This window comes from Schistosoma haematobium, chromosome 2 (genome assembly GCF_000699445.3).
Source record: "Schistosoma haematobium chromosome 2, whole genome shotgun sequence".
NCBI lineage: Eukaryota > Metazoa > Platyhelminthes > Trematoda > Strigeidida > Schistosomatidae > Schistosoma > Schistosoma haematobium.
Genome location: NC_067197.1, coordinates 10206876 through 10231751, shown reverse-complemented (window position 1 = coordinate 10231751; position 24876 = coordinate 10206876). Strand labels below are relative to the sequence as shown.

At 37.4% G+C, this 24876-nt stretch overlaps 1 protein-coding gene across 3 annotated transcripts; it reads left to right on the top strand.

The window, feature by feature from the left end:
• Positions 1–270: 270 nt before the first annotated feature.
• On the top strand, positions 271–22787 carry MS3_00006173 (uncharacterized protein). 3 transcript variants are annotated; one of them, XM_051214291.1, is made up of 10 exons: positions 271–529; positions 566–666; positions 698–810; positions 5011–5207; positions 7035–7211; positions 8087–8315; positions 14773–14853; positions 18253–18606; positions 20681–21099; positions 22109–22787. In XM_051214291.1, the coding sequence occupies exons 1-10, from the start codon at positions 362–364 to the stop codon at positions 22310–22312; spliced, it is 2043 nt and encodes a 680-aa protein (XP_051067443.1). In that variant the 5' UTR covers positions 271–361; the 3' UTR covers positions 22313–22787. The 3 variants fall into 3 exon arrangements, with proteins under 3 accessions (XP_051067443.1, XP_051067444.1, XP_051067442.1); XM_051214292.1 differs by lacking the exon at positions 14773–14853 and having other exon boundaries at positions 22109–22508; XM_051214290.1 differs by having other exon boundaries at positions 566–5207; positions 7035–18606.
• Positions 22788–24876: the final 2089 nt, after the last annotated feature.

Genomic DNA, 24876 nt, shown 5'->3' with positions numbered 1-24876 from the left:
CGCCGACTATTTCGAAAGAAAGTTGGATCAACTGAGAGAACACCATTATCAGGACTAACACAGGCCATCAAGCCTCTTGTCCTTTCCAAACTGAAACTGATAATACCACTGAAGATTCGTCCCATATCATTCATTATTACGATGGCATCACTTTCGTTAATCGACGGATGGACGTAATTAGACATAAGGTGCCTGGACTCAGGCCAAATTTTAAAATATCTTGATTTGACCGCTTCTGCAAAACTTCACGAATTTTCGGTGTGACGCACCAATCATCTTACTATAGTTTGACCTTCAAGTGCTCGCAAACTCCACCAGTGGACGATACCCTTGAAGCTTCTAGTCTCTGTATCGACCTCTAATGCTGCAGGCGATTTATCCATATGAAGGTCCTTTTCCCGGAACCTTGAAGTTTTCTCGAGACGAAATATTTTTAGATATCCGAGAGGAAAACGAGTATTGGCGTTTGGTTTCCAAAACCGACGGGACTCTAGGATGTGTCCCTACTAATTTTGTTAAGCGATATGAGGTAATTTTTCATGCAACATTCGAATTAAATTAAAAGGCTAAAGATGAGGATTTTGTTCAGCAGTTAGCCAAAAAAGCTCTAGCGAACCTAACAGCCAATTCGTCGGAGGAACTTCAGGGAAAAGAAGACTTAGTGAAGTAATTCGACTTCTCTACATTGCTGTTTTAGACGTTTGCTTCAAATATCCAAGAGGAAACCAGACGAAAGTACAGCACTTTGTGGAGAACTTTCTGGGCTAAAAATAAGTGCTCCTGAAAAACCTGTAACTATGACTGGAACAGGTTGGTTGTACTTTCCTATACTTCTGTCTTAGCATCCGGGTGGCACCATCTCTCACACTAAGTTGACTTAAAAGATAAGACATGTTAATACCGAGGTCATCGTTCAGTATACGATAAGCGAATATTAGATCACCCCGTATTCTACGGTAAGGTAACGGAAATAAGTTGATGTGTCTCAGTCTGTCTTCGTAAGACGGCAGATAGACCTTTCAACATCTTAGTACATCGTCGTTGGTTTCTTTCCAGCATCTCTGCTTCGTACATGAAACAAGGACTCGCTGCTTGAATCCCATATTCTAAATGTGGTCGCACATAAATCGGGTATAATAATTTAAAATTTTCGTCATCTAAATACTAGAAAGACCTATGAATAGACCATAATACCCTATAGTCTTTCGCAGCAGCAGCCTTACAGTGACTAGTGGTTTTGAGATCATTGCTTAATATGACTTCTTAATGTTACTAGTTTCTTACTTTGGGTAGCACGAGTCCACATATTGTATAGTGATACGATTCATCATAGTTATTTAAGTGCATCACCGCACTCTTATTAGGATTCGCTTCTAGTGACCACCTGTCTAACCATGCCACCATTGAGCAAAGATCATCCTGTAATACTATTCTATCCGACATACTGTGTATGAGTCTCCGAATTTTTATGTTATCAGCGAGGAGTAGAACGGATGATTTTGCTACAGTTGGTAATTCATTTACATAAAGTAAAAAAAGAAGAGGCCCGAGGATTGTATCTTGGGGAACTCCACTTTTTACAGGTACTCACGAGGGGGGAGCTCCATTAACCCTTACCCTTTTGTCTCCTGTCATGGAAAAAGTTACTTGTCTAATCTACGACTGTATAATGGATTCCAAAACGTTCCAGTTTGGATTTAAGACCAGAATGGGAGACCTTATCGAAGGCCTTACTTAGATATATGAAGATCACATCTACAGGAATATTCCGATCTTTTGCAGCAGCCCGATCTTCTCTTGCAATGAGAAGATTTGTCAAGCATGATAGGCCTCTCTGAAAACCATGTTGTTTCCTGGAGAAAAGATTATGCCGTTCAACATAGTTTATAACAGATATCAATGATTTTTTCCATCAGTTTTACAACCTCACTAGTCAAGCTAACGGGTCTATAGTTACTAACTAAATCCCTACTCCCAGCCTTATACATCGGGCTTATTATAGCGTCTTTCAAGTCTCTGAGCAGTCTGGACTGCCCAACTAATGTCATATTATTGCTTTATATTCTCATCACTAAATTAATATTCGTAGTTGTGAAATAACTCGTTCGTAGGGAACTATGCGGATATGTCGTGTACTTATATTTGAAGTATTAATAATGTGTGGTGAAGTGAGGTTTCTTTCTACTCATTTAATGTTCAATTGGTAACCGTAAGTTAATATTGTCAAGTTAAAAATATAGGCTTTTTGCCGTTAGTGCCCAATTTCTATGCGCCTCGTATGCCCGATATAAAACACAGTCAGACAGAAAGTTTGTAGCTTTAGTTTCGTTCCATTGTTGTAGTTCGTTTGCAAAGTACAGCTTCGTATACGAGATGCTCATGTTTACCAGGTTAGTTTGTAATTTGAACTCGATCCAATCAAAACCTGGGACCGGAAACAAACGTCCGTTGCTACTATATTATTACCGTAAAGTTTATAAGATGAATAAAAAGGTGGAAACAGTAGTACTACTATTTGTCATAAGAAGAAAACTAGTCACGGAAGGTATGATTTAAAATGACAATAAAGGGAACAAGTGTGCGGAATACTATCGGGACTCAAGGTCTGAGGGAAGATAATGAATAAATGATGTGCCACTACGATTTTGAACTTAAGATTTCCCTGTTTTCTTAACGGTTGCGCCGCCAGGTAGCATCATCCTTTAAGGTTGGTGTTAGTTAAACATACGTTACATATTTTAACTGAAAGGAGTACCAAAGAAGTACATTAACCTTGTAAAGGCTCTCTACTCAAACACAACTGGTCGAGTGAGAGCTTATGGCGAACTGTCATCAGAATTGATTACCTCAAGTGGTGTTCGTCATGACTGTCCACTCTCTACATTCTTGTTTAACTCTGTCGTTGACGTGCTTTTAGAGATGACACTTTCCTCATCCAAATTTCCAGGGGTTGAACGTCTACCGGGAGATTCACTTTTCGACCTAGAATATGCCGATGGCATAGTTCTATTTGGTGAAGACGCTGACAAAATGCAGTCTTCTGACCACTCTAAACAACAATGCAAACATGTTCGGGATGCGATTCTCCCCCTCGAAATGCAAAATTTTGCTTCAGGATTGGGTTGCATCGACACCCGAACTAATGATATGGAGTGAAGTAGTTGAGCGTGTCGATCGCTTCACTTACCTTGGAAGTCTCATCAGCCTTTGTGGTCTGGTGTGTGACGAAATCTCAGCAAGGATACAGAAGGCTCGATTAGCTTTTACCAACTTGCGTCATTTATGGCGTAGGCGAGATATCCGTCTATCAACCAAAGGACGTGTTTACTGCGCAGCAGTTCGTTGCGTCCTACTTTATGGCAGTGAAACATGGCCGGTAAGAGTAGAGGATATTCGTAGGTTACTAGTATTTGATCAAAGGTGTCTTCGAAGCATTGCTCGTATATCCTGGGACCATCGAGTAAGTAACACAGTTGATAGGAAACGGGTACTAGGTAAGGATGGCAAATCAATTGGTGATGTAGTGAATTTTCATCAGTTGAGATGGCTGGGACATGTGTTACGTATGCCCAAAGACCGACTGCCTCGATGTGCGATGTTTTGTTGTATAGGAGTAGACTGAAAGAAAGCTAGGGGCGGCCAGACCAAAGCATGGCACAAGTCCATGAAGTCACTGACAAGTAAACCGAATCATGTTGGTAGATGTAGACTACCTGGTTGGGGACCGCGAGATGATAGCAACCGACTGTTGGAGACCCTGAATGACATGGCTCAAAATCGTTTGCAATGGCGCAGGTGCATCCACTCTCTGTGTTCTCCCAGATTCTAATCTTCTGAATTCTCCATGTCCCTTTTTTCCTCTTTCCAAATTTATTTCACTGGATTATACTCTTTAAATAACATCTCCAAACACTAATTTTTCTGATTACTGCTTATACTCTTATTACCTCTACCACTACGGGATTTGAATCGACCACTGCATCTGTGTGCTAATGTGGTATGGCAACTCGAACTGATGTACGTACGTACAAAGTTCTACGTTGTTACTGACTGACTGACATATTTTAACCGCATTAGTTGACGGAGATTCACTTGCTAATCTTTACGCAGTACCCTGTACTTACTCTGATATAATAGGGGATAAAAGGTGAACTACAAAATCATAACAAGAAGGTTCATACGGCATGTAAGTAAATAATCAAGTACATTGCTTAGTTAGTCCCAGTTTAGATGGAGATCTGGCCAAGAAAAACTTTCAGTTAAGTGACCTTATCTTACATCCATGGAGAATGTAATTGAAAACTCCTGGATCGCTATCAACCTTCATTATGAGCTATACTTGGTATCTTTTTAAGTCGCGATGTTTCATTACCCCAGTTAAGGGGTCGTGAGTGACCAACATACATTCCTTACATCTATCTTTTATATCACGATACCATGCCATAAATTTGATGGCACTCCACTCTCACCTAGCTCCAATCTTGGCATATAGTAGTTGTAGAGATCTCTAGGATGGCTTTGTGAAGTAGAACCATGTCACCAAGTTCGGTGTTTAAAGCTGGTGTCACCAGTCGAATTATCGTCACCACCCAAGCACCTCGGCGTTACTGCCTTGACTTTGTGAATGGATGGCGACCCTCTAGAGATAACGATGATCGGAAACAGTCACCAGACATCCACAACTCGATCATCATACAGTTATTCGACAAATGTCAGTCACTCAGTATACTTATCCTTTAATAACGAGACTTTCAGAGTAAATAAGTTGTTCAACACTACTACGTCACTTCCCATATACAAACTGAGCAACAACACAAGCCAGTCTTCGAACAACAGTTGGAATTTGGGAGGATCGAAATACATCTCAAGCACTTTTGCATTGTTGCTTGAGGTGTCCGAAACACTTCATTTTATGTTTGGTTTTCATTTGTAAGGTATCCTCTGTCTAAATAACTTATGAATTTTTGTACCAATAGTGATAAATGTTCCATTTACGACCTTTTTTTCTAGTTGGATTAATACCTGGAAAACCTTCCCCTGCTAAACAAAGCATTGGTTTACCAAAGAATTTTGAATCCTGCTTAGTGGATACAATCAGACTTGGTACAAATTGCTCATATGCAGATTGTCGATCTGTCTATTATGCAATTGTTGATTTACTGTCCACTATTCCGGAGCTAAAACAAAATTTTCAAGGCTATAATTCAGTAATGAATAAACGTTTTAAGCAAATCATACCAGTTGAAAGTTAACGCTGTTAATAAGTATTTGTTTTCTGTTTGTGTAGACTTTAGTTATGTATGGTAATTGATCATTGACGAAATAAATCATATTCTATGTATAATCACTTGAATATCACCATTAGTGAAGCGACTACAGTACTCTGACGATCGCTAGCAACGGAACGCATTTCGGTGTGCTTTTTACTCTGTTCGACAATGAGTTCTCTCCAGAATACTTACACTTCTAAAGCCTTGGTTTCTCAAAAACAAGAAACGAAGCAGTGACCATCTTTCTGACTATTTTATGTTTGTCATCTATATCCACTTTATGCTGAATGTGTTCACTAATACAGGTGTAAATAGCCAATACTTCACACCAAATATTTACCTCGAAATATATTGAAAAGGCATAATTGGCAAGTCGAGTAACTAATATTTCACGCGCCTCTGACGTAATCATGGTTAAATGGATAAAATCAAATTTTAATAGTTGAATTCATAAGTCGACATAAGCTAGACCACCATGGAAAACCTGGAAGCACTGGTAGTCTAGCTTACATCGACTCATAAATTCAACTATTAAAATTACTACAATCTCCACAAACCCCATTCTGATAATAAGAATCAAATTTATCAGTTTAAAATTCTATTAGTTTCTCTTTGCTCTTAGCTTAAAATATTATGGTTCAATTGTTCTTCTTTTCACCCATTACTAAATTTCAGTCTGAACCAAATAAATGTTGCAAGTAGCTAACTAAAAAACTTTAAAGATAAAAACAGGATTATCTTATTTTTGACTAGTCATAGATTTATAATCTTGACGTTAGTAGAATATATGTTTAAAAATACGAGTGTCTATCAGAGAGCAAAGTATAAACTTGGTTTTACTGATTACCTTTCACTTAAATGGATCTTAGAGATTGACAAAAGCACCAAATGTTTCGAGCTTTTTTATCTTAAGACAAGAAACGGGGTATAGACAAATCGCTCTAAGGTGACCTTTCGTCAGATATCTTACAAGTAACTTCTTGCTAACACATTTCTGATACTACAAAAGTACTAACATCACAAAGCTTCTGGTCATCCAATGCTCACCACTATGTTTAGTTATTGGAGTGTGGTAACTGTTTTATTACAGATGTTTGATTGGACAATCCAGAAATTGAACTGGACGATTTTTGACCTCCCAGTCAATAGGATCGTATGGCGTACTAATCCGTCACTACACTATACCAGCAAATATTAAATTAATAAGGTGTAAAACTAGGCATTAACAATAATGGCACCTGGAGTAGTAGAAAACTAAAATAGATACGGTCGACAAATAATGATTTTTAGTAAGTAAAAGATAAATAGTGGGTCTACATATGTTACCTATGTCTGTTGCAAGCCTTAAGGTCTCTGCCTGTCAACTTTTGATGTCACAGACTCGAAATAGAAAACACGCAGTTCAAGAACTTATATTTGAACCTTATATTCTCCCATACCCTTACTTAATTACATTTTGATCTCTTCAAAAGTGTCCTTTGATCTGCCAAATCTACGTCTGACTAGCTACCGTCACTAATAAAATACATCTAACTTAGCGCCCATTCAGATTTTAAGCTCTTTCTTAATAATTTCATATGGAATTCTCCAAGTGATATCTCTAGTTATATTTTCCAAAGTATCTTTTTGACTCCACCTGTTGAGACGTAAGTGTGGTTTGTCGCACAACTTAGCCGGGTTTTAGTCTCCTTGTTGTCACATTGAGGAGTACAAATAAATCGTCATCAGTCACAGAATTGCTTATGACTAACCATTTTGTTTTAGACCTCATATACAGTGGAAACCGAACTGGATTATTCACGAAGTCCTGATTGGTATCTTCTTAAAATTAAACTTGGATATTTTGAATCCCGACAAAGTAATGATCAAGAATGTAATTGGGGATTGCATGAGGACAGTCATGAAATCGTTGAACGCCTAAATGAGCTAAATACTCTTCTGGTAATTGTTATTGTTTCTGTTATATTTCAACTAGCTTTCACTGTTCCACTTTTTGATAAACACTACTATCCTTAACAGTGTTTTTAGTTTTTTACACAATTGCGATTGTTCTAGTGCGTAGAATCATTACAATTGATTTTTAGGCAATACTTTGACAGTAACTGCTGTTTTAATGCAACCTTCCCCATTTGTTTGATCTGTATCAGATTCCAGGAAGTTGTTCTAGTCAAAGTTCTAACATTGTCAAATATTTCTTATATGGTTTGTTACATGCAATATCCTAGGTTCCTTCACGCCATCCGGCTCAATAACGTGAATCACTAAAGGGTCGGTCCATTGTAAATAACCATATGTTGACTAACCGCTTACCATTTAGTTGGAAATTCTATTATAAAGAGATGAACAAGTATTTAAGTATATTGTAAAGTATATTTAATTCACACTTAGCGCAACTCACTAACCGGTCCCAGCTCCATGTACGCGGCTTTGATCCAAACTTAAAAGGCGAGGATTGATGGAAGTATCTAGCTGTCGAAACCGAGATCAATAAGGCCAAGTCCTAATTTACGACTCCCGATCTTTATTATTTACACTGTATTCAGCGGTACATCAATCTAGTAGCCCTCATCTGATAAAAATGATTGCATATCATTCAAACACTATTTGACCATCATTACTAGTTTTGGCAGGTGCTTATGGCTGTCGGTTTTGTTTTCTGTTGAGATCTTGCTCTAGAAGAATGATCATTTATTTTAGACATGTTTGTTGGAAATTTTCAGTTTTTTGACCCGCTAATCATTTAGATTTTATATTAAGTTAGTTCACTTTTATTGGAAAAGGTGTCATATTCATTTCCATTTATTATCATATTTTAGGAAAAAGCTGATCCAAAGTTAGTTGTTTGCTATCTACATTCGGTAAAATTTCTACCAGTGCTCTCTCTTGTTGGACTATATCAACGCGAAACCAGGAATGAAATAAGATCTAAGCTCCTTAGATCTGTCGGTATTTTGTGTTCCCTGGATGCCTCTTGCATTCGTATTTGCCTTGGGTCAGTTCTACCAACTGAGCTTATTCGTGAGCTACGAGGTTCTTCACCTTGTGGTAATTTACCCTTTTTCTTCATTTTATCTTTTTCGCGAAGTGTAAACTCCATTTTCGCTCTTTTTACAAAAACATTATTCTGTCACAACAAAAATGATTACGCAAATGTTTATGCTGAAAATTAAGTCATAAAAGAAAATTATATTTTTTAAGATAGCCCTTAAAATTAAGTAGTTCCGTTTCGTCGCGAATTTCTTCGTCACAGAAATAATCAGAACTAATTTTTAAGTGTGAGTGTTCTTAATATAAGTACTTAATACTACTGTGCACTAAGCTAATAGTTCTCAGATCCTATGAATGGGACTGCTTCTATCCTCTTTTTGAGAAGCTTTTTTGATAAAGAATTGTCTAGATCCGAGTTACTTCAATCATATACCAATTGAACTTGATGATTATTAACTGCAGAATTTTACTAAACTGACAGTACCTCATATACTCAACAAGATTACTAGTTATTAATCATAGGTTCTCACCTCGCTCTTCCTAATTCGGTTTGGGCGGTCAGCAGCACGGCTCAAAATCAAGCTCGTAAACTTCTATTTAGTAAATTAGTTAGACTATTATTTTTACATAGTCGATATTGACAGTCATCTTGAACCATAGCTCGTCGTACTTATTTCATTTTGTACTTCTGGTTATTATCCCTATTTTTTAGAGATAATCTAATCTATAGCTTAGCAGCCATCTTTTGATAGATATTGAGTTGAAGGTTTTCTCATTCAGAATGTAGTAGTTTTAATGCATGAGAATACCTCAAATAATTGTAAGGCAAAACTCATTAATGGTCGTTTTGTATTCGAGTGATTGACAGTAGCGGGAAATGTCTTGTTATGTGTCGGGTAGAGATTGGAAACTTCATGCACATGCTTTGTAGAAGTAAACCGAGCGCCGGTAATGATTACCGTCATGGAGTTTTTAAAACGAATTAAGATGATGCAGAGAAAAAAGTTCTTTTCAGTAATATTATTTAATAAAGCTCGCGTCTTTCAGTTCTATATACCCTTCTGACTATCAACAACTGATTACAAAACAATCATCAGTTTCAGTCACAACAAAGATCGCGAATTCTAGTCATGCTTTCTGTTAGCGGGACATAGACTAGATTAAAGCATGCTCAATGCATGATTGCTTTGGTGCACGCTGATTGGCTGATTCTTATCCAATCAGCACTAGTCGATAGTCGGAGAATACTCTGGAATCTTCTTATGTAAAAACTATAAATATACCGACGTTTTCCCTATTGTGCTTCTGGCTTGCATCTTGCCTCCATCTAACCTTGTTATTTGGAATATAATCTCTTTCCTGTTCAACCGTGTTCTGATTTGGGGTCCTGTCGAGTGAATCGGTGTCCAAGAATACTAAGCAATAGGAATAGCTGGGTCATAACCGTAAGAAGAAAGAGATTATAACAGTGGCGGCGGGGAAAAACTAAAGAAAAATGGCAATTTCTTTAGAACAGTTGCGGTTAATATTACAGCACCAGCAGTTGTTAGCCTTGCAACAACAACTATTGAGCACACTTTTCACTCGACCAGAAAATAGGAAATCTGTTTATGATGCAGTAACAGACATTTCAGAAGCATATCTAGTGGAGGGTTCAAATCCCTTTATACCTGAATCAGAACGTAATATTTGTAACGTGTCCGGCTCACAGCAAGAAAATACTGTGCTGAATGCTCATAAAGTTGTGGCAATACGAAATGATCAAGAGCCAGACCCTGTAGATTAAGCCCGGAGTCCAGAATTGAATGAAACACTACTGGTCCTGTCTAGCTCTGAAAATAAACTTCAGCTAGAACAAAATTATGGTCCACGTGATATTAGCCGAAAAAGCTATGGGGACTCGTATTCAGAAAATAACTGCAGTGACACGATGAACCCAAATATACTGAATGTTACTCAAAATCATTGTGAGATAGAAATTTATATTGAATCAGCTTATCCGATTTCTAATGACAATGTATCAGATATGGGTTCTCAGAATAATGCATGTAATTTTGATGAAATTTCTTATAAAAATCAGGAAGATATGTCAGCCGAGTCCAAATCTCTTCCTTTGGTAGCTGCCTTTCAAACAAACTATGACATTCAGAGAAAGTATGTTACCATCCAGATAAACGGCATATCAGCTCGTCTTCAAATTGACACGGCATCAGATATCACGTTAGTGTCTAGAGAAACGTATAACTTGCTGGGTAAACCGCCAATGAAGCCATCTAAGAAAACGGCTAAAAACGCATCAGGTGGTGTGCTAAAACTGGTTGGTGAATTACAGTGTGAATTTTCCTTCAATGGAACTAACTGTACAGGAATATGTTACCTAACAGAACGGCCGAACCTTGATCTTCTTGGTCTAGATATGCTAGACAAACTTGGAATAATGGATATACCAATTAACAGTGTCTGTAACGTATCGTGTTCATCATTGGACACCCCATTACTTCCAAAGAAGACAGGTGAACGGTTACTAGAAAAACTGAAAAGAAAGTTTGCCTCTGTTTTTCAGAATAGCCTTGGCCACTGTACCAAGATGAAAGCGCACTTACCAGTGAAACCAGATGCCATACCTATTTTTCGCCCGAGACGTCCTGTACCATATGCTGCTCTTGAGCTAGTCGACCAGGAACTTAATCGCTTGCAGCAGGCTGGTGTAATCCGACCAGTTAACTACTCTGCATGGGCCGCACCGATTGTAGTGATTAAGAAGGCCAATGGGACTATACGCATATATGCCGATTTCTCGACCGGTTTAAATGCTGCATTAGATGTATATCAATATCCCTTACCAGTTCCGGAAGACCTGTTTGCCAAGCTTAATGGTGGGACATGTTTCGCGAAAATAGACTTCTCCGATGCTTATCTCCAAGTGGAAGTAGATGAAGATAGTAGAGAGCTTCTGACCATTAACACTCATCGAGGGTTATTTCAATACACCCGTCTACCATTTGGCATCAAGACCGCACCCGCCATCTTTCAGCAAATAATGGATACGATGCTAACAGGTATACCTGGTACAGCAGCTTATCTAGATGATATCATAGTTATGGGTTCAACTGACAGTGAACTTTCTGATCGACTACACCAAGTTCTTAACCGAGTGTTGGAGTATGGTTTCCAACTACGTGAGGAAAAATGTATCTTCTTCATGCATTCGATCAAATACCTTGGTTTTATCTTAGATAAGAACGGTCGCCGACCAGACCCTGCTAACATCGAAGCCATTCAGAAGATGCCTGCACCAACTGATGTTTCTTCATTAAGATCCTTCTTGGGGTTAATCAGTCATTACAGCACATTCTTGCCTGAAATGCACCGAGTGAGAGGTCCCCCAAATGAATTACTATCGAAAGATAAACCTTGGCAGTGGTCAGCAGAATGTCAAGCATCTTTTGACAGAGTCAAATCAATGCTCAGCTCAAAGATTCTTTTGACGCACTTCGATCCCAGCTTGGAAATTGTTGTTGCATCTGATGCCTCTAGTCATGGAGTTGGAGCAGTGATATCTCACGTGTTTCCGGATAAATCAGAAAAGACAATTGCCCATGCTGCTAGATCACTTACTCCAGCCGAGCGAAACTACAGCCAAATTGAAAAGGAAGCTCTTGCAATCATTTTCGCAGTCAAAAGATTTCATAAAATGCTCTATGGTCGTACATTTACTCTACTGACAGATCACAAACCTTTGATTGCAATCTTTGCTTCTAAGAAAGGAATCCCTGTCTATACGGCTAATAGACTACAGCGCTGGGCAACAATGCTCCTGAGTTATGATTTTAATATCAAGTATCAGTCGACAAATACTATCGGTCAAGCTGACGCTCTCTCCCGATTAATTGGAGTTCAACATCCTGGACCAGAGGATATAATCATTGCCTCCACAGCAGTAGACCCAGAAATACGAAGTATAGTGGCAGATGCCATTCGAAACACTCCAGTGTCGTCAGATGAAGTCAGGGAAGAAACGCTTCGAGACCCAACACTACAAGAAGTTAGAAAGTTCCACCTAGAAGGGTGGCCCTCGAAAATCTATTCCACAGAGCTTCAACAGTTTTACCAGCGAAGACTCTCTCTTTCAATCATCGATGACTGTCTGCTGTTTGCCGAACGTGTCATAATTCCCAAGAAGCTACAACCAGCAGTGCTTGAACAGTTGCATGCAGGACATCCTGGAATAAATCGCATGGAAGCACTAGCACGAAGTTATGTATACTTGCCGCATTTAGACACCCAACTGGAGCAGCTATCCCGTTCGTGTACCAAATGTGCATCAGTAACAAAAGCACCGCGAAAAGAAGAGCTGCAATCATGGCCAATACCACAGTCACCGTGGCAGCGTATACATTTGGACTTTGCTGGTCCACTTCATGGACAAACTTACCTTTTGGTGGTTGATGCATATAGCAAGTGGCCAGAAATTTTTCTCATGGAACACCCGACTGCAAGCTGCACAGTCAGTAAACTACGTCAACTATTCAGTCGTTTTGGAATCCCGGAATTGATAGTTAGTGACAACGGAACACAGTTTACGTCCGAAATCTCACAATTTTGTCGGCAGAACGGAATCCAGCACCTCCGAACACCTCCATACCATCCCCAATCAAATGGCCAAGTGGAACGCTTTGTGAGTACATTTAAAAATGCTTTAAAAAAATCCAAAGGGGAAGGGACCACTGAAGATATCTTAGAGAGTTCCTGTTTATTTATCGTTCTACACCGAACCCTCAGACAATTAACGGGGTCTCTCCAGCAGAAGTTCTACTTGGCAGAAAGATACGAACACATTTCGATGTCATCCGTCCTACGCCAGCTATTGAACCCCAACGAAACCTATCGATGGAGAATCAGTTTAACCGACATCATGGGGCACAAAGACGATTGTTCACGGTGGGACAAAAAGTGCTTGCTATGGACTATCGTGGGAAACATCCTACATGGACAGCTGGTCGGATCTTGAAAAAGAAGGGGAGTGTGGTTTACGAGGTGTCAGTTGGCTCGGAAGTTTGGGTACGTCATGCTAACCAATTGAAAGCAACCTCGATAGCCAGCAACAAGATTCAATATCGATTACCTCTTGATGTTCTGCTAGACACCTTTAAAATCAAAACGCCGGGAATAGACACATCAGTTTCTGTGCAAGGAAAGAGTGATACTTCTTTATTGCCTAGACGATGGACTAATCGAAAGCACAGGCCAGTCACTCGGTTGCAGTTGGACCCTAGCACCAGATCCTACGAATCTGCTCAGAAGGGAGGTGTTAGCGGGACATAGACTAGATTAAAGCATGCTCAATGCATGGTTGCTTTGGTGCACGCTGATTGGCTGATTCTTATCCAATCAGCACTAGTCGATAGTCGGAGAATACTCTGGAATCTTCTTATGTAAAAACTATAAATATACCGACGTTTTCCCTATTGTGCTTCTGGCTTGCATCTTGCCTCCATCTAACCTTGTTATTTGGAATATAATCTCTTTCCTGTTCAACCGTGTTCTGATTTGGGGTCTTGTCGAGTGAATCGGTGTCCAAGAATACTAAGCAATAGGAATAGCTGGGTCATAACCGTAAGAAGAAAGAGATTATAACACTTTCCTCTACCACGTATTTCTTTCAAAAACCTTTTGCCGAACTAGTCAGGCCGATCCAAAAAATACGAATCGAAACGTGTAAATATCATCATTAATTTCATTCCTCATCCTACTATGATCCATATCTCCTAATTTTTTTAGTCTTTTTGATCACTTTGTTCCTTCTTATTTATTTAAACACACAGACATTAGTACGCGGCGGTACCAAGCAGATGTGCGCAACATAAGTCACTGGATTTGTGTGAGGGCTGGGATACTGCCCGGGTGCCCAAACCGAAGCAGGTGGTTTTCTTAGGAGGCCACACCCCGAGCCTTTGACCTAAAGATCTGATCCACAAGGCAGTGGAGCAAAGTCAGGTTTTGCAGTCCCATAGTAGCCGGTGACCAATGGTTCGTTCATACTCCATTTGTCCCTTCAGGATCCTGGAGCCCATGTGCACCATTGGTTTGGAATCAGGGTTCCCCAACTCCCCTAGGTGGACTCTCCGTGTCCACCGACCCGTTTAAAGCGCCGGACATTCGTTTCTTCATTGTCTGTATATTTGCTAAGTAGACATTTAAATTTCACTTCGTAACTACCAATTATTTTCATCCTATTGTCTCATTATTCTCTAGGGTACTAAACAACTTTTGTTTGATGTTTTAAAATGTTTAGTCACTTCGTTAAGAATGCAATACTCAATTTTATCGTCGATTGATCTATATGGACTGTGATTTGGCTGCTTTAGTAAATCATTTCATTTGGAGAAAATTTCTGCCGAATTATCTTAAATTTTTATGCTTAAATTAAGCATGATAACCATTCTTTAAAATGTGATTCTAGCTAATTATTTTGGATTTTCATATTTTTTTATATTTACATTTTCCAATTTAGAGATTCCACATCTTGCTTTACAGTTACGATTTCTTTCTATATTAATTAGTCAGTCTCAGACTCTTCCTGTTGACTTGTACAGTAAGTTGAATTTCTACTGTAATGTGTTCAGTTAGTCTGTGGTACAAGTAATAATTGTGAGACCAAAAGATTGCATTATTTTCTAAATGCTTTTTTTACAAAAATTTACGCTTTCTTAGTTTTGTAGCCGAAGCACTTGTAACAACATATGGTTAAACTTTGTTCCAGAAAACGATATTTCAACACTTTTTGATCTCAAATATCTCAGCTTAGTATACTTTGGAATGCATAGGTTTTACATCATCAGGCTGGTTACATTCATTATTTGAATTGTTTATTATATGTTACTTATCCAAATATTTGAATCCATTGTTTATTACTAGAATATTTAATTATCTTTCATTCTAGGATGAAAATCCAGCCATCATGGTGTAGTAAGAATATCAATTTCATTTGTTTATGTTGGTACTGAAGTATTTATTCTTAAAGAGTTTAAATCACTTTCTCCTATCGTTTGCTAGATATTGTATGTGAATTTGCTGACATCTTATCCTGTTTCCTTTTTTAGGTATAGTAAAGTGTTAGATTATTGAAAATCATCAATTTTGTGAGTCCCTCACTTTCTAATGAATTGAAACCCGAATATAAGGCCTAATTCCTCCCGTCATATCAATGTGAGTAGGTAGTATTAAGACAATCGAACATACGTTTCTAAGGCTCACTCGTCGGATTTTATTCCGAAGTCCTGCATGTGGTATAATGACGTTAAACTTGTTATGACGCGGGGAGTCCTAGATCTGATACTGGCACATAAAGTGCTACTCGCTATCCCCCTCCCAACTGACTACTTACGTAAGAAAACAACAGGGGAGGAGAACGTTTATTGGGCTACCAAATAACATGCACAAATACTCAAATATATGCATTCCTACCCTTTAGAAAACCAATCTATTTCTTAGCCAATGGTATGCATATCTGTCCTTTGGGTCATTTCTGATTGTCATCAAGTGACCTCATTTGGTTACCTCTGATTGGCTCATTGTATCACGACTTACTCTTTGGGTTATTATTTTTATTTATTTGAACACTTAAATATTGGTGCAAGGGGGCACCAGATATTTATGCCCCACACAAAACAATGAGAATGGGAAGAGAAAAAGAATGTAAGATGAGTAAAAGCAAAAAAAGAGAACAATAATAACTACAGATTAGTGTATGGTAGTGTAATAATAATAATGGGGGGAAACGGAAAGTACAGTCAGAAAGAATTCTTCCAGTTATGGAAGTTACAACCACTTTTTATGAAGAAGGTTACAGCAGGATCGCCACTGGCTTCTATTTTGAGCCATATCTGATAACGTCGCTAGCTACTGTGTTGCACCACCCCTAGGACCCCAACCAGGGAGTCGTGAAGAACCAACAGAAGCCAGCCCTTTGCAGCTTTCTTTCATACCACGACACCATGTCATACACTGACCACCTATCCGCTTTTTCCAACCAGTCCCATAGTCGGCAAATAATGAACAACGTGGAATTCTCTGGGACGACATTCGTAGAACATGTCCGAGCCACCGAAGTCGATGTTTCAAGATGGTAACACCAATTGGATTATCGTCTCTGTGCCCGAACACACGATGCCGAATCTCTGCATTACTAACATGGTGTTGCCACTGAATGTCAGCAATCATTCAGAGACAACGATGATCAAACACAGAGTCGTCTAACATCCTCAACTCAAAGAGGCCAGGTTTCATAAGCATACAGAAAAACTACTCTCACCGACACGTTGTAGACCCGACCTTTTACAGTCAGACTGACATCACGAAGGCGTCAAAGATGGCCCAGATTAGCATACTCCGCTCTGGCTTTCACTATACGTGCATTGTTCTCATCACTCACACCCCCACCAGCACTTATGCAGCTACCTAGATACACGAACTTCTCGACTACTTCTATCTGCTCACCATCCAGGGTGAGTACAGGATTAGAATCCTGCCAGTCTTGTAGAAGTACTTTGCACTTCGAAGGTGCAAAGCACATAGCATACCTACGGACACTGATTGCCAACTGATTAAGTGCGGATTGCATGCCTTGGGCATTATCGCACAGTAAGACAATATCATTCTCATACTCAAGGTCGAGAAGTCTTTCTTCAGCTAGTACTACGATATCTGTCGAACGAACTTTCTGGATAAGAACAGTTAACTGGTGGTAGAATTCATCCTTGATTACATCCGGGCTGCAATCTGCCGGGGCATAGGCGGAAACGATGAAAAGACATCATTTCTCACGCCGACTTCTCACTTTGATGGAACTTTCTAGTCTAACAGCACATAACCGACTGTTAATGGAGATCCAGTCGATTAGTGCTGCCTCGTCCCGAACGCTTAGTGCGATACCAAGGCCAGACGAAGTTGCGACAGTGTCCCCGGATAAGCGCACGTAAAACAAGCCTTTTGAAGTGACAGATGGAGAGCAAATTTGTAGTACTTTACCAGAGTCTTGAATACGGGTCTTGGATAGACAACAGGCGTCGATATTAAGACTCTAAAGACATAGCCAGCCCTGTCTGTTGTCTGACCTGCATAAGTGTGCGAGTGTTGAAGGCAGCCAGTTTGAATGGTGCACGTGGTTTCAGAAAAAACTGTTTCAGCAGTCGCATTCGGTGGTAGCATTCATTTTTCGACCAGTCAGTGACTCGAGATCGTTTAGATAGAACAGAGTTTCCACCATGGGCGAGCTGCTGTATAAGTTGAAAAATAAGGATACACAAAGTGGGAATAAAAAAGAGTGAATAAATGACGTAGTAAAAAAAGGGAGGAAAAAGAAAATGTGAACCGTCTGACTTTTAATCGAGACGAGAATAGCATTTTCAGTAATTATCGTCATTTCATTTTATTTGTGTGTGGGCTGTGACACTGCCCGGACCGAAGCAGGTGGTTTTCTTAGGAGGCCACACCCCGAGCCTTTGACCTAAAGATCTGATCCACAAGGCAGTGGAGCAAAGTCAGGTTTTGCAGTCCCATAGTAGCCGGTGACCAATGGTTCGTTCATACTCCATTTGTCCCTTCAGGATCCTGGAGCCCATGTGCACCATTGGTTTGGAATCAGGGTTTCCCAACTCTCTGCTCGGTTAAAGCGCCGGGCATTCGCTTTTCGTCCTTTCGATTCTGTAGACAACACGCCCGCCATGAGAAGGCAGTAAGTTGGACTTCCCTGACAGAGGCTGGATACGCGTGGTCGTGCGAGTGTTTCGAGAGGGAGGGCGGGCTTTCCTCACTCTCGGCCGTACCAGGGCATTTGGGGTAAGTTTCACAAATAAAAATAAACCAGAACTCATAAAGTATTCATTGTTGTTTATTCACACAAACCACAATGACTTTTTCTTGTTGCAATTCATTGCTAAATTTACAATACGTCATGTAGTAAATGAGTATATTGATATTGCTTTCTTTTTAGCATCACTTGATCAAGAACTATTCGCTCACCTCATTAATTTATGTGATACTTCAAAACAACAGTCAAACTTAATTGATTTAGGGAATCACTCTCCTAGTAATCAAATCCTAATAACGGATGGATTGGATCCGTTTGAACAGAATGGCGGTCAGTATTACATGTTTTCTTATGCAGTGGCGTTGTTTTTGTTAGCATGCAACTGGCACTTTTGTTCAGTTTATGCGCTAAATTCTTCTGAAACAAGTTCGCCAAATTCAACAGACACCAAGACACCGTTATTAAAAGCGTTACTAGCCAAACCTGTGTCATCACGTTTATTCCTTGAAATAATTATTCAGACATTTAATCGTCACTGTAAGTTGTAATTGTTATCAATGTATTGTTTTTAGATTACGTGATTCCTTTCTGTAATTAGTTCGCTTCAAATAATAGGTTGTAAAATGAAAACAAAGGTGTTTTCATATTTACACACTTTTCTAACAAAACAAGGTCTATAGGTATCATTACCAAGGTCTGACTTAATAATTTCGAATAAATTGAGCATTGGGTAAATTGTTATTAATAACCAAATGAAAATTAATCCAAGTTTAAATAGTACAAACGGAACAACACAAGAATATTGTGATCAGTCAAAAAACAGGTCTGAACAAATCAATATCATGTCATTTTGGTCAAGGTGATTCATAAGCGAAAGATAAATTTGTGTATGTGTGCACAGTTAAGGAACACACTTCGGAATACTTTAACTCGCTTAAAAGAAAAAACCCCTTTTATGTCAACACAGAACTGTCTACAAATTAGGTTGTGTCGATTGTGATGCCTTCTATATTGGAGAGTCATCTCACGAAATCTTGACTGGAGCCAAAGAACATATTTGGTACACAAAGAAACCACCTAATCACCCCGTAGAACTGGATAGACTTCAAATTAAATCAGCAATAGCAGTTCACACCATTTTCAACAACCACCAAATCGATTTCAAAAATATTAAAATATGACAAAGGTTTTTCCAATTACAAAGAAATGAGAGTAGCTGAAGCTTTCCATTTAATGCTTAATCCTACTGCTCTCAATATAAAAGAAGGCTTCACTATACATCGTACTTGGACTATCTATCCTAGCCACCTAGTCTGACATTATTCACAGTTCACACTATTATCATTAAAGAGGAAGAATGTATTTGTAAAATCTCAGCGAATGAATTTGAAGTAAATCCAACGTTTCGCCTGGCAATCTGGTCCAAACTTTTTCAAGGAAATATAATCAAATATAAATGTTATCTTACTATATTTTTCTAATCATTGACCTATTTCCGATTATGTGACATTGATTTAAGCCTTTATTATTCTTATTAATACTAGCACACCTGTCATCACACTATTAATTTGTACTTTTCACTTATTATGTAATCTTTTCTATTGTTTAAAACAACTAGTCACTTTGATTGTTATCATTGACCCATAAACTACCTTGATTGGTTTAATAATTTTATATATGCATATAAATATTACTGTATATTAGAGTAAAGCCTGATGAGGATCTAATTGAAAACAATATTGTTCGCTTATATATGTTGGTCTAAATATAAATAGGTACATGGTTATCTGATTCATTGTGTACTGAATAGGTCATCCAATCAACACTCAAAGTAGGTATTTGGATTCTTGTGTGAGAGACATGTGGTGTGAAACGAAAAGTGTTGAAATAACATATTGTGTGTGAGAAATTTCATCCACTATATATTGTCTTTGGTCAGTGAATATTAAGAAAACATATAATTTTTATATATGATATGAATAAAAAATATCACAGCATGCATAAAATGAAGATAAATAGACAAGATAAAAGAATAAATTCAAAGAGGAAGAATGTATTTATAACTGAAAGTTTGTTATTTTAATGTTCCAGTCAGTTGTTCAACATATTCAGATATGATAACTGGTTAGAACCGTTGAATGTAATTTACGTTATTCAAATAATACGGAGTTCATGTTTACTTTATTAATCATTAGTTGCCATGGGACAGTTAATTGTATTCCATCTCTCCTATTAATACTGTTTAGATTTACCCATATATGTAGTGCTTCGGCTGTTAAGAATTATTTATTTTATTGCTTTAAATAGGGTTATGAATTACAACCTTATTTTCATAGCTATAGTTTGAAATCAAAGGGCTTATAATTTAGTCACTTTTTTTTATTAGGGTCATTAAAAATTGGCTTCATCCTTAACTATGTACATACTTTAATAACGTTGTTATATGAGTTTCAGAGAAAGTGACCGGTATGATAAATTTCAGACTGAGTTCACATAAACAGTTGCCAAATTTTTATATATTACAATGGTTAGTATGCTTATTTAAGAGGAAAATTCAGTGTATCTGTTTCCTAACCATTCATGATTTCGTGGTTTTCTTTCGTAATTTTAGTGGATCCAATCTTCATGGTTACGTTTTTACCAAACGATAAAAATTGCGATTCAGCAAATAATTTAACACAATGGGCTAGCTTTGCTCGATTTGATGCTACTTGGACGACTTCGTCAGAAAAAAACTTGGAAGATTTTATTAAAAAGTTTGAAGCTAATTCATACTTGCGTAAAAATACTCACAATGATTTGGAATATATTCAAAGTCTTTGGACTCATAATTTAGGCCAAACAGCTGAGTTGGACAGTAAACCTGTCTTGCCTGTTAATGCTAGCCTAAATACACCAAATGACAGTGTAGTAAAATTTCTCTGTGATCTATTTTCGTACTCAGATACTGGAGCTTTAATATATCAGAATGATTTGGATGTAATCATTGGAGTGATAAACCGGAGGATACGAGATGAACCGAATTCTGAAGTACGTTTTTTTAGTAGGTGATGAGTAATTCGTATTTTTTTATTACAGGTGATAAGTTGTTCTCCCATCCATGTAAAATATATTTATCCGTGAAGAGCATCTGTATTCTTTTATTTTACGGAGATGCTAGTTAGTTACTACGTTGAATTCGAAAATCCACCAGCTTTCAAAAGATAGTTTGTAGCTGCGATTGCTAGTGTTTATATTTCTTGATCAAACGACCAACTATAACTATATCGAAATGTACCTTTATGTTTATAAATCCACCGTTGCGAGCTATGATATGGAGAGGCTTCATGTACATGTGCCATTAAACGTCATTAATCTTTTTCTACCTCAACTAGTACTACTTCTACGGACAAGCGATTGATAGGGATATTTGAAACCACTCATAGTCACCTTGCTTTTATAATTGTTCATAATGGCTTCTGTTCTACGTCCCTTACATGTATGTCTATGTTCATTCTTTGTATATTTTACCGGCCACACCTATTCTTTTTAATTAATCCTGGGATATCACCTGTCAAACATGTCATCTTATCGTAGTATCATATCTTCTAGTCTTTCGAAGAAAACAAGTACAGTTTTTTACCGACTGTCTTGTTCACGTCCGTTTTCTCGTTATAAAGAGCGAAATAAATTAGCCGTTGTACTCACTGCAACTCATATACTAACGAATATCGATGTGCATATAAAGTTTTTGTCAGACTCGAAATACGTCTAATGTTTAATCAACAAGTACTAACCACCAAATTTTCTTAAATTATAACCAAGATAATGTTCAGCATCTTGTATTAAAAGAGTTTAGAACTTCAGAGAGAGCGTAGGTTTTCTTCATGATTCACATGTTTTTTGTTGATAAGTTCGAGGCAACACAAAAACTATTGTCTTTTACAAAAGTATGTATATAATAAAGTAAAGAAATTTTTTTCAACTAGTTTTTCGTCGTTTTTAAAAAAATTTTACTCATGTTTAATTCATATTAAAAAATTGTTTTCATTCATTTCAGCATCTACCTCATTTACTGCTACTTCTTAACCTGATATGTATCAATGCGAATATTGCGAATAAAAGTTCTTTGAAAATTAACGATACCATGGAAATACTTGCACCTCTTTCACAAGCATCTCTTAGTCCACGTTGTAAAACACTGGCGATCGCTGCACATCAACAAATAAAATCGGTTATCTGTTCACCTGATAGAAAGTATTGATTGTTTATTAATTGTTAACTTGAGAAGATTTATTGATAATTCGTATTTCTGAACATTCCTTTTTTTTCTTTCACAAACAATTTTCATTATCATCAGAATTCCAAGTTTCTAAATAGAACTCTTTAAATAATACTATCCACAGAGTACTAAACATGTTTATTGTTATTATAAGAAATACAAAAATTAGAGAAACGAATTATTTTATCAAATTCAGTTATTCTGAGCGATAAACAACTATAGATCGTGCTTGGTAAGATTTCATTGATGTCCTTCATAGGTAGGTAGTAGTGGATGTAGGGGATTAGCTCCGAGATAATTCTTTAGGCTTCATATATCAATCGCCCTGATGACCATTATTAAATAAATCCTGACGGTGTATGAATTTAGAAGGCAACACGAAGCGCTGACTACAGTTTTATTATTGAATTGCACAGATCACTAAGCCACAAGCATACTAAGCGAATTAAAAGTCGAATAAATCATATATATATATATATATATATATATATATATATATATATATATATATATATATATATATATATATATATATATATATATATATATACATTAATAGTCTGCGTCATAATCATTAAAATTAAAACACAAATTTCAGCGAAGGGATCTCTTTTCAACGAATCTATTATCAAGCTGTACAATCGTATATATATGAAAATTTTGTTTTTGTAAAAGTACTAATTCCGTGAGGAAATGTGGACACAGTTAATAAAAAGGTTATAATACTAGATTACGTAATATGAATAATAATTTTGATTTTGATTATTACCCTGAAGAAGTCCAGACAAGTTAGCTGGACGAAACGTTGGAATTAGTTAAATTTCAATCGCTGAGAATATTTCAAATATAATTTTCACATATAATAACAATAACAATAGATTTGGTGAACATAATAAGATGATTAAAATGTTTTTGTTATAATAATTAAAGGTCATATAGGTGTAGAAAATAAATACGGTGATATGATGAGTATTTACGAATAAAACAATGAGAATATAAGACATGAGTAAAGGGGAGAATGGAGTAATAATAATAATAATAGGATAATCAAATTACTTAAGGCCAAGGTAACGATAAGACGTAATTCTTTTGTACGCATAGTTCTGGTTTAAGCTCCTGGACGGTAAGAGCTTCGGCTATTTTTAAGAGTTGGATACGAAGAAATCTGGGTAGATTTGAATGAATCATATAAACAACCTTAAATTCATTTTTTGGATCTGTGGAATGGTTATAGTCGATTAGGTGTTTCAGTATAGAACTACTAACTGCTTTCCTTTCCCCTTATAGAACCAAGCTGGAATATGTTCCCGTATCCGAGTTGTAAGCGAGCGCTGGCTACGGCCAATGTACCTTGCTCCACAAGAGTAGGTGGACTGGTAGATGCACATGGAGGCGACCAGACACGGAAGCTTATCTTTTATGGATACAGAAAATAAGTTCCTACTAGTGAAGGTTATTCGCAGTTTAGCGGCGTTAAATGTTCTTCTAATAGTTGTTGTTAGACGGTTTTTGATTACGTCTGGTGTTCGATCACCTTTAAATTCCAGACTTATATAAAGGTTTTGCTTCGGAATGGAACAACTAGATTTCTTGTCGTAACTACTTCTATTCATATTCTTTTCTATGTATTCGATGTATTCGATAACATAAAGAATGGATGAAGTTTCTCTTCCTACTAAACGGAACCCAGTTATATAAGTTGGCTGGCCATTCCATGTTTGTTTTCTAAAGATGGATCTTTTAAAGAACCATTACTCCTCATCAGACGTACATCGAGAAAAGGAATTGATTGGTCCCGTTCCCTTTCTAAAGTGAAGTCTATGGAAGGGTGGCATGAGTTAAAGGTGTGTAAAATATCCTCTAAATCAATATTATTGTCACAAACGATAAACGTGTCGTCCATATATCTGACGTATAGGTGAAATTGATTGATCATTGAGCTTAGTTGGTCGTTTTCTAGTTTTGCCATGAAACAATCTGCTAAAATCGGACCCAATGGAGACCCCCTTTGCGATCCCATCCCTCTGTCTATATATTTCATTATTGAAACTAAACTGGACATTAAAAGTACAGCGTAACAATAGTTCTTTCAAGTGTTCAGTCGGCAAACCTAGATCTATGTTGTTGGAATCAATATACTCACATATATAACATATCGTTTCGGTTAAAGGTATGCTAGTGAACAAAGAGTTAACGTCAAGCGATAACATGTGTTTTCCGGAAGTATTAACGTCCTTAATACGATCAATAAATTGAAAAGTATCATGAATAGAAAATTTAGATACTCGCCTTCTAACATTTTAATCATCTTATTATGTTCACCAAATCTATTGTTATTGTTATTATTCATATTACGTAATCTAGTATTATAACCTTTTTATTAACTGTGTCCACATTTCCTCACGGAATTAGTACTTTTACAAAAACAAAATTTTCATATATATACGATTGTACAGCTTGATAATAAATTCGTTGAAAAGAGATCCCTTCGCTGAAATTCGTGTTTTAATTTTAATGCGTCATAATCAACCAAAATTGTATCAGCT

Coding starts and splice junctions, on each gene's coding strand:
- MS3_00006173 (XM_051214290.1), top strand. CDS start 10,189: ATGAACCCAAATATACTGAATGTTACTCAAAATCATTGTGAGATAGAA.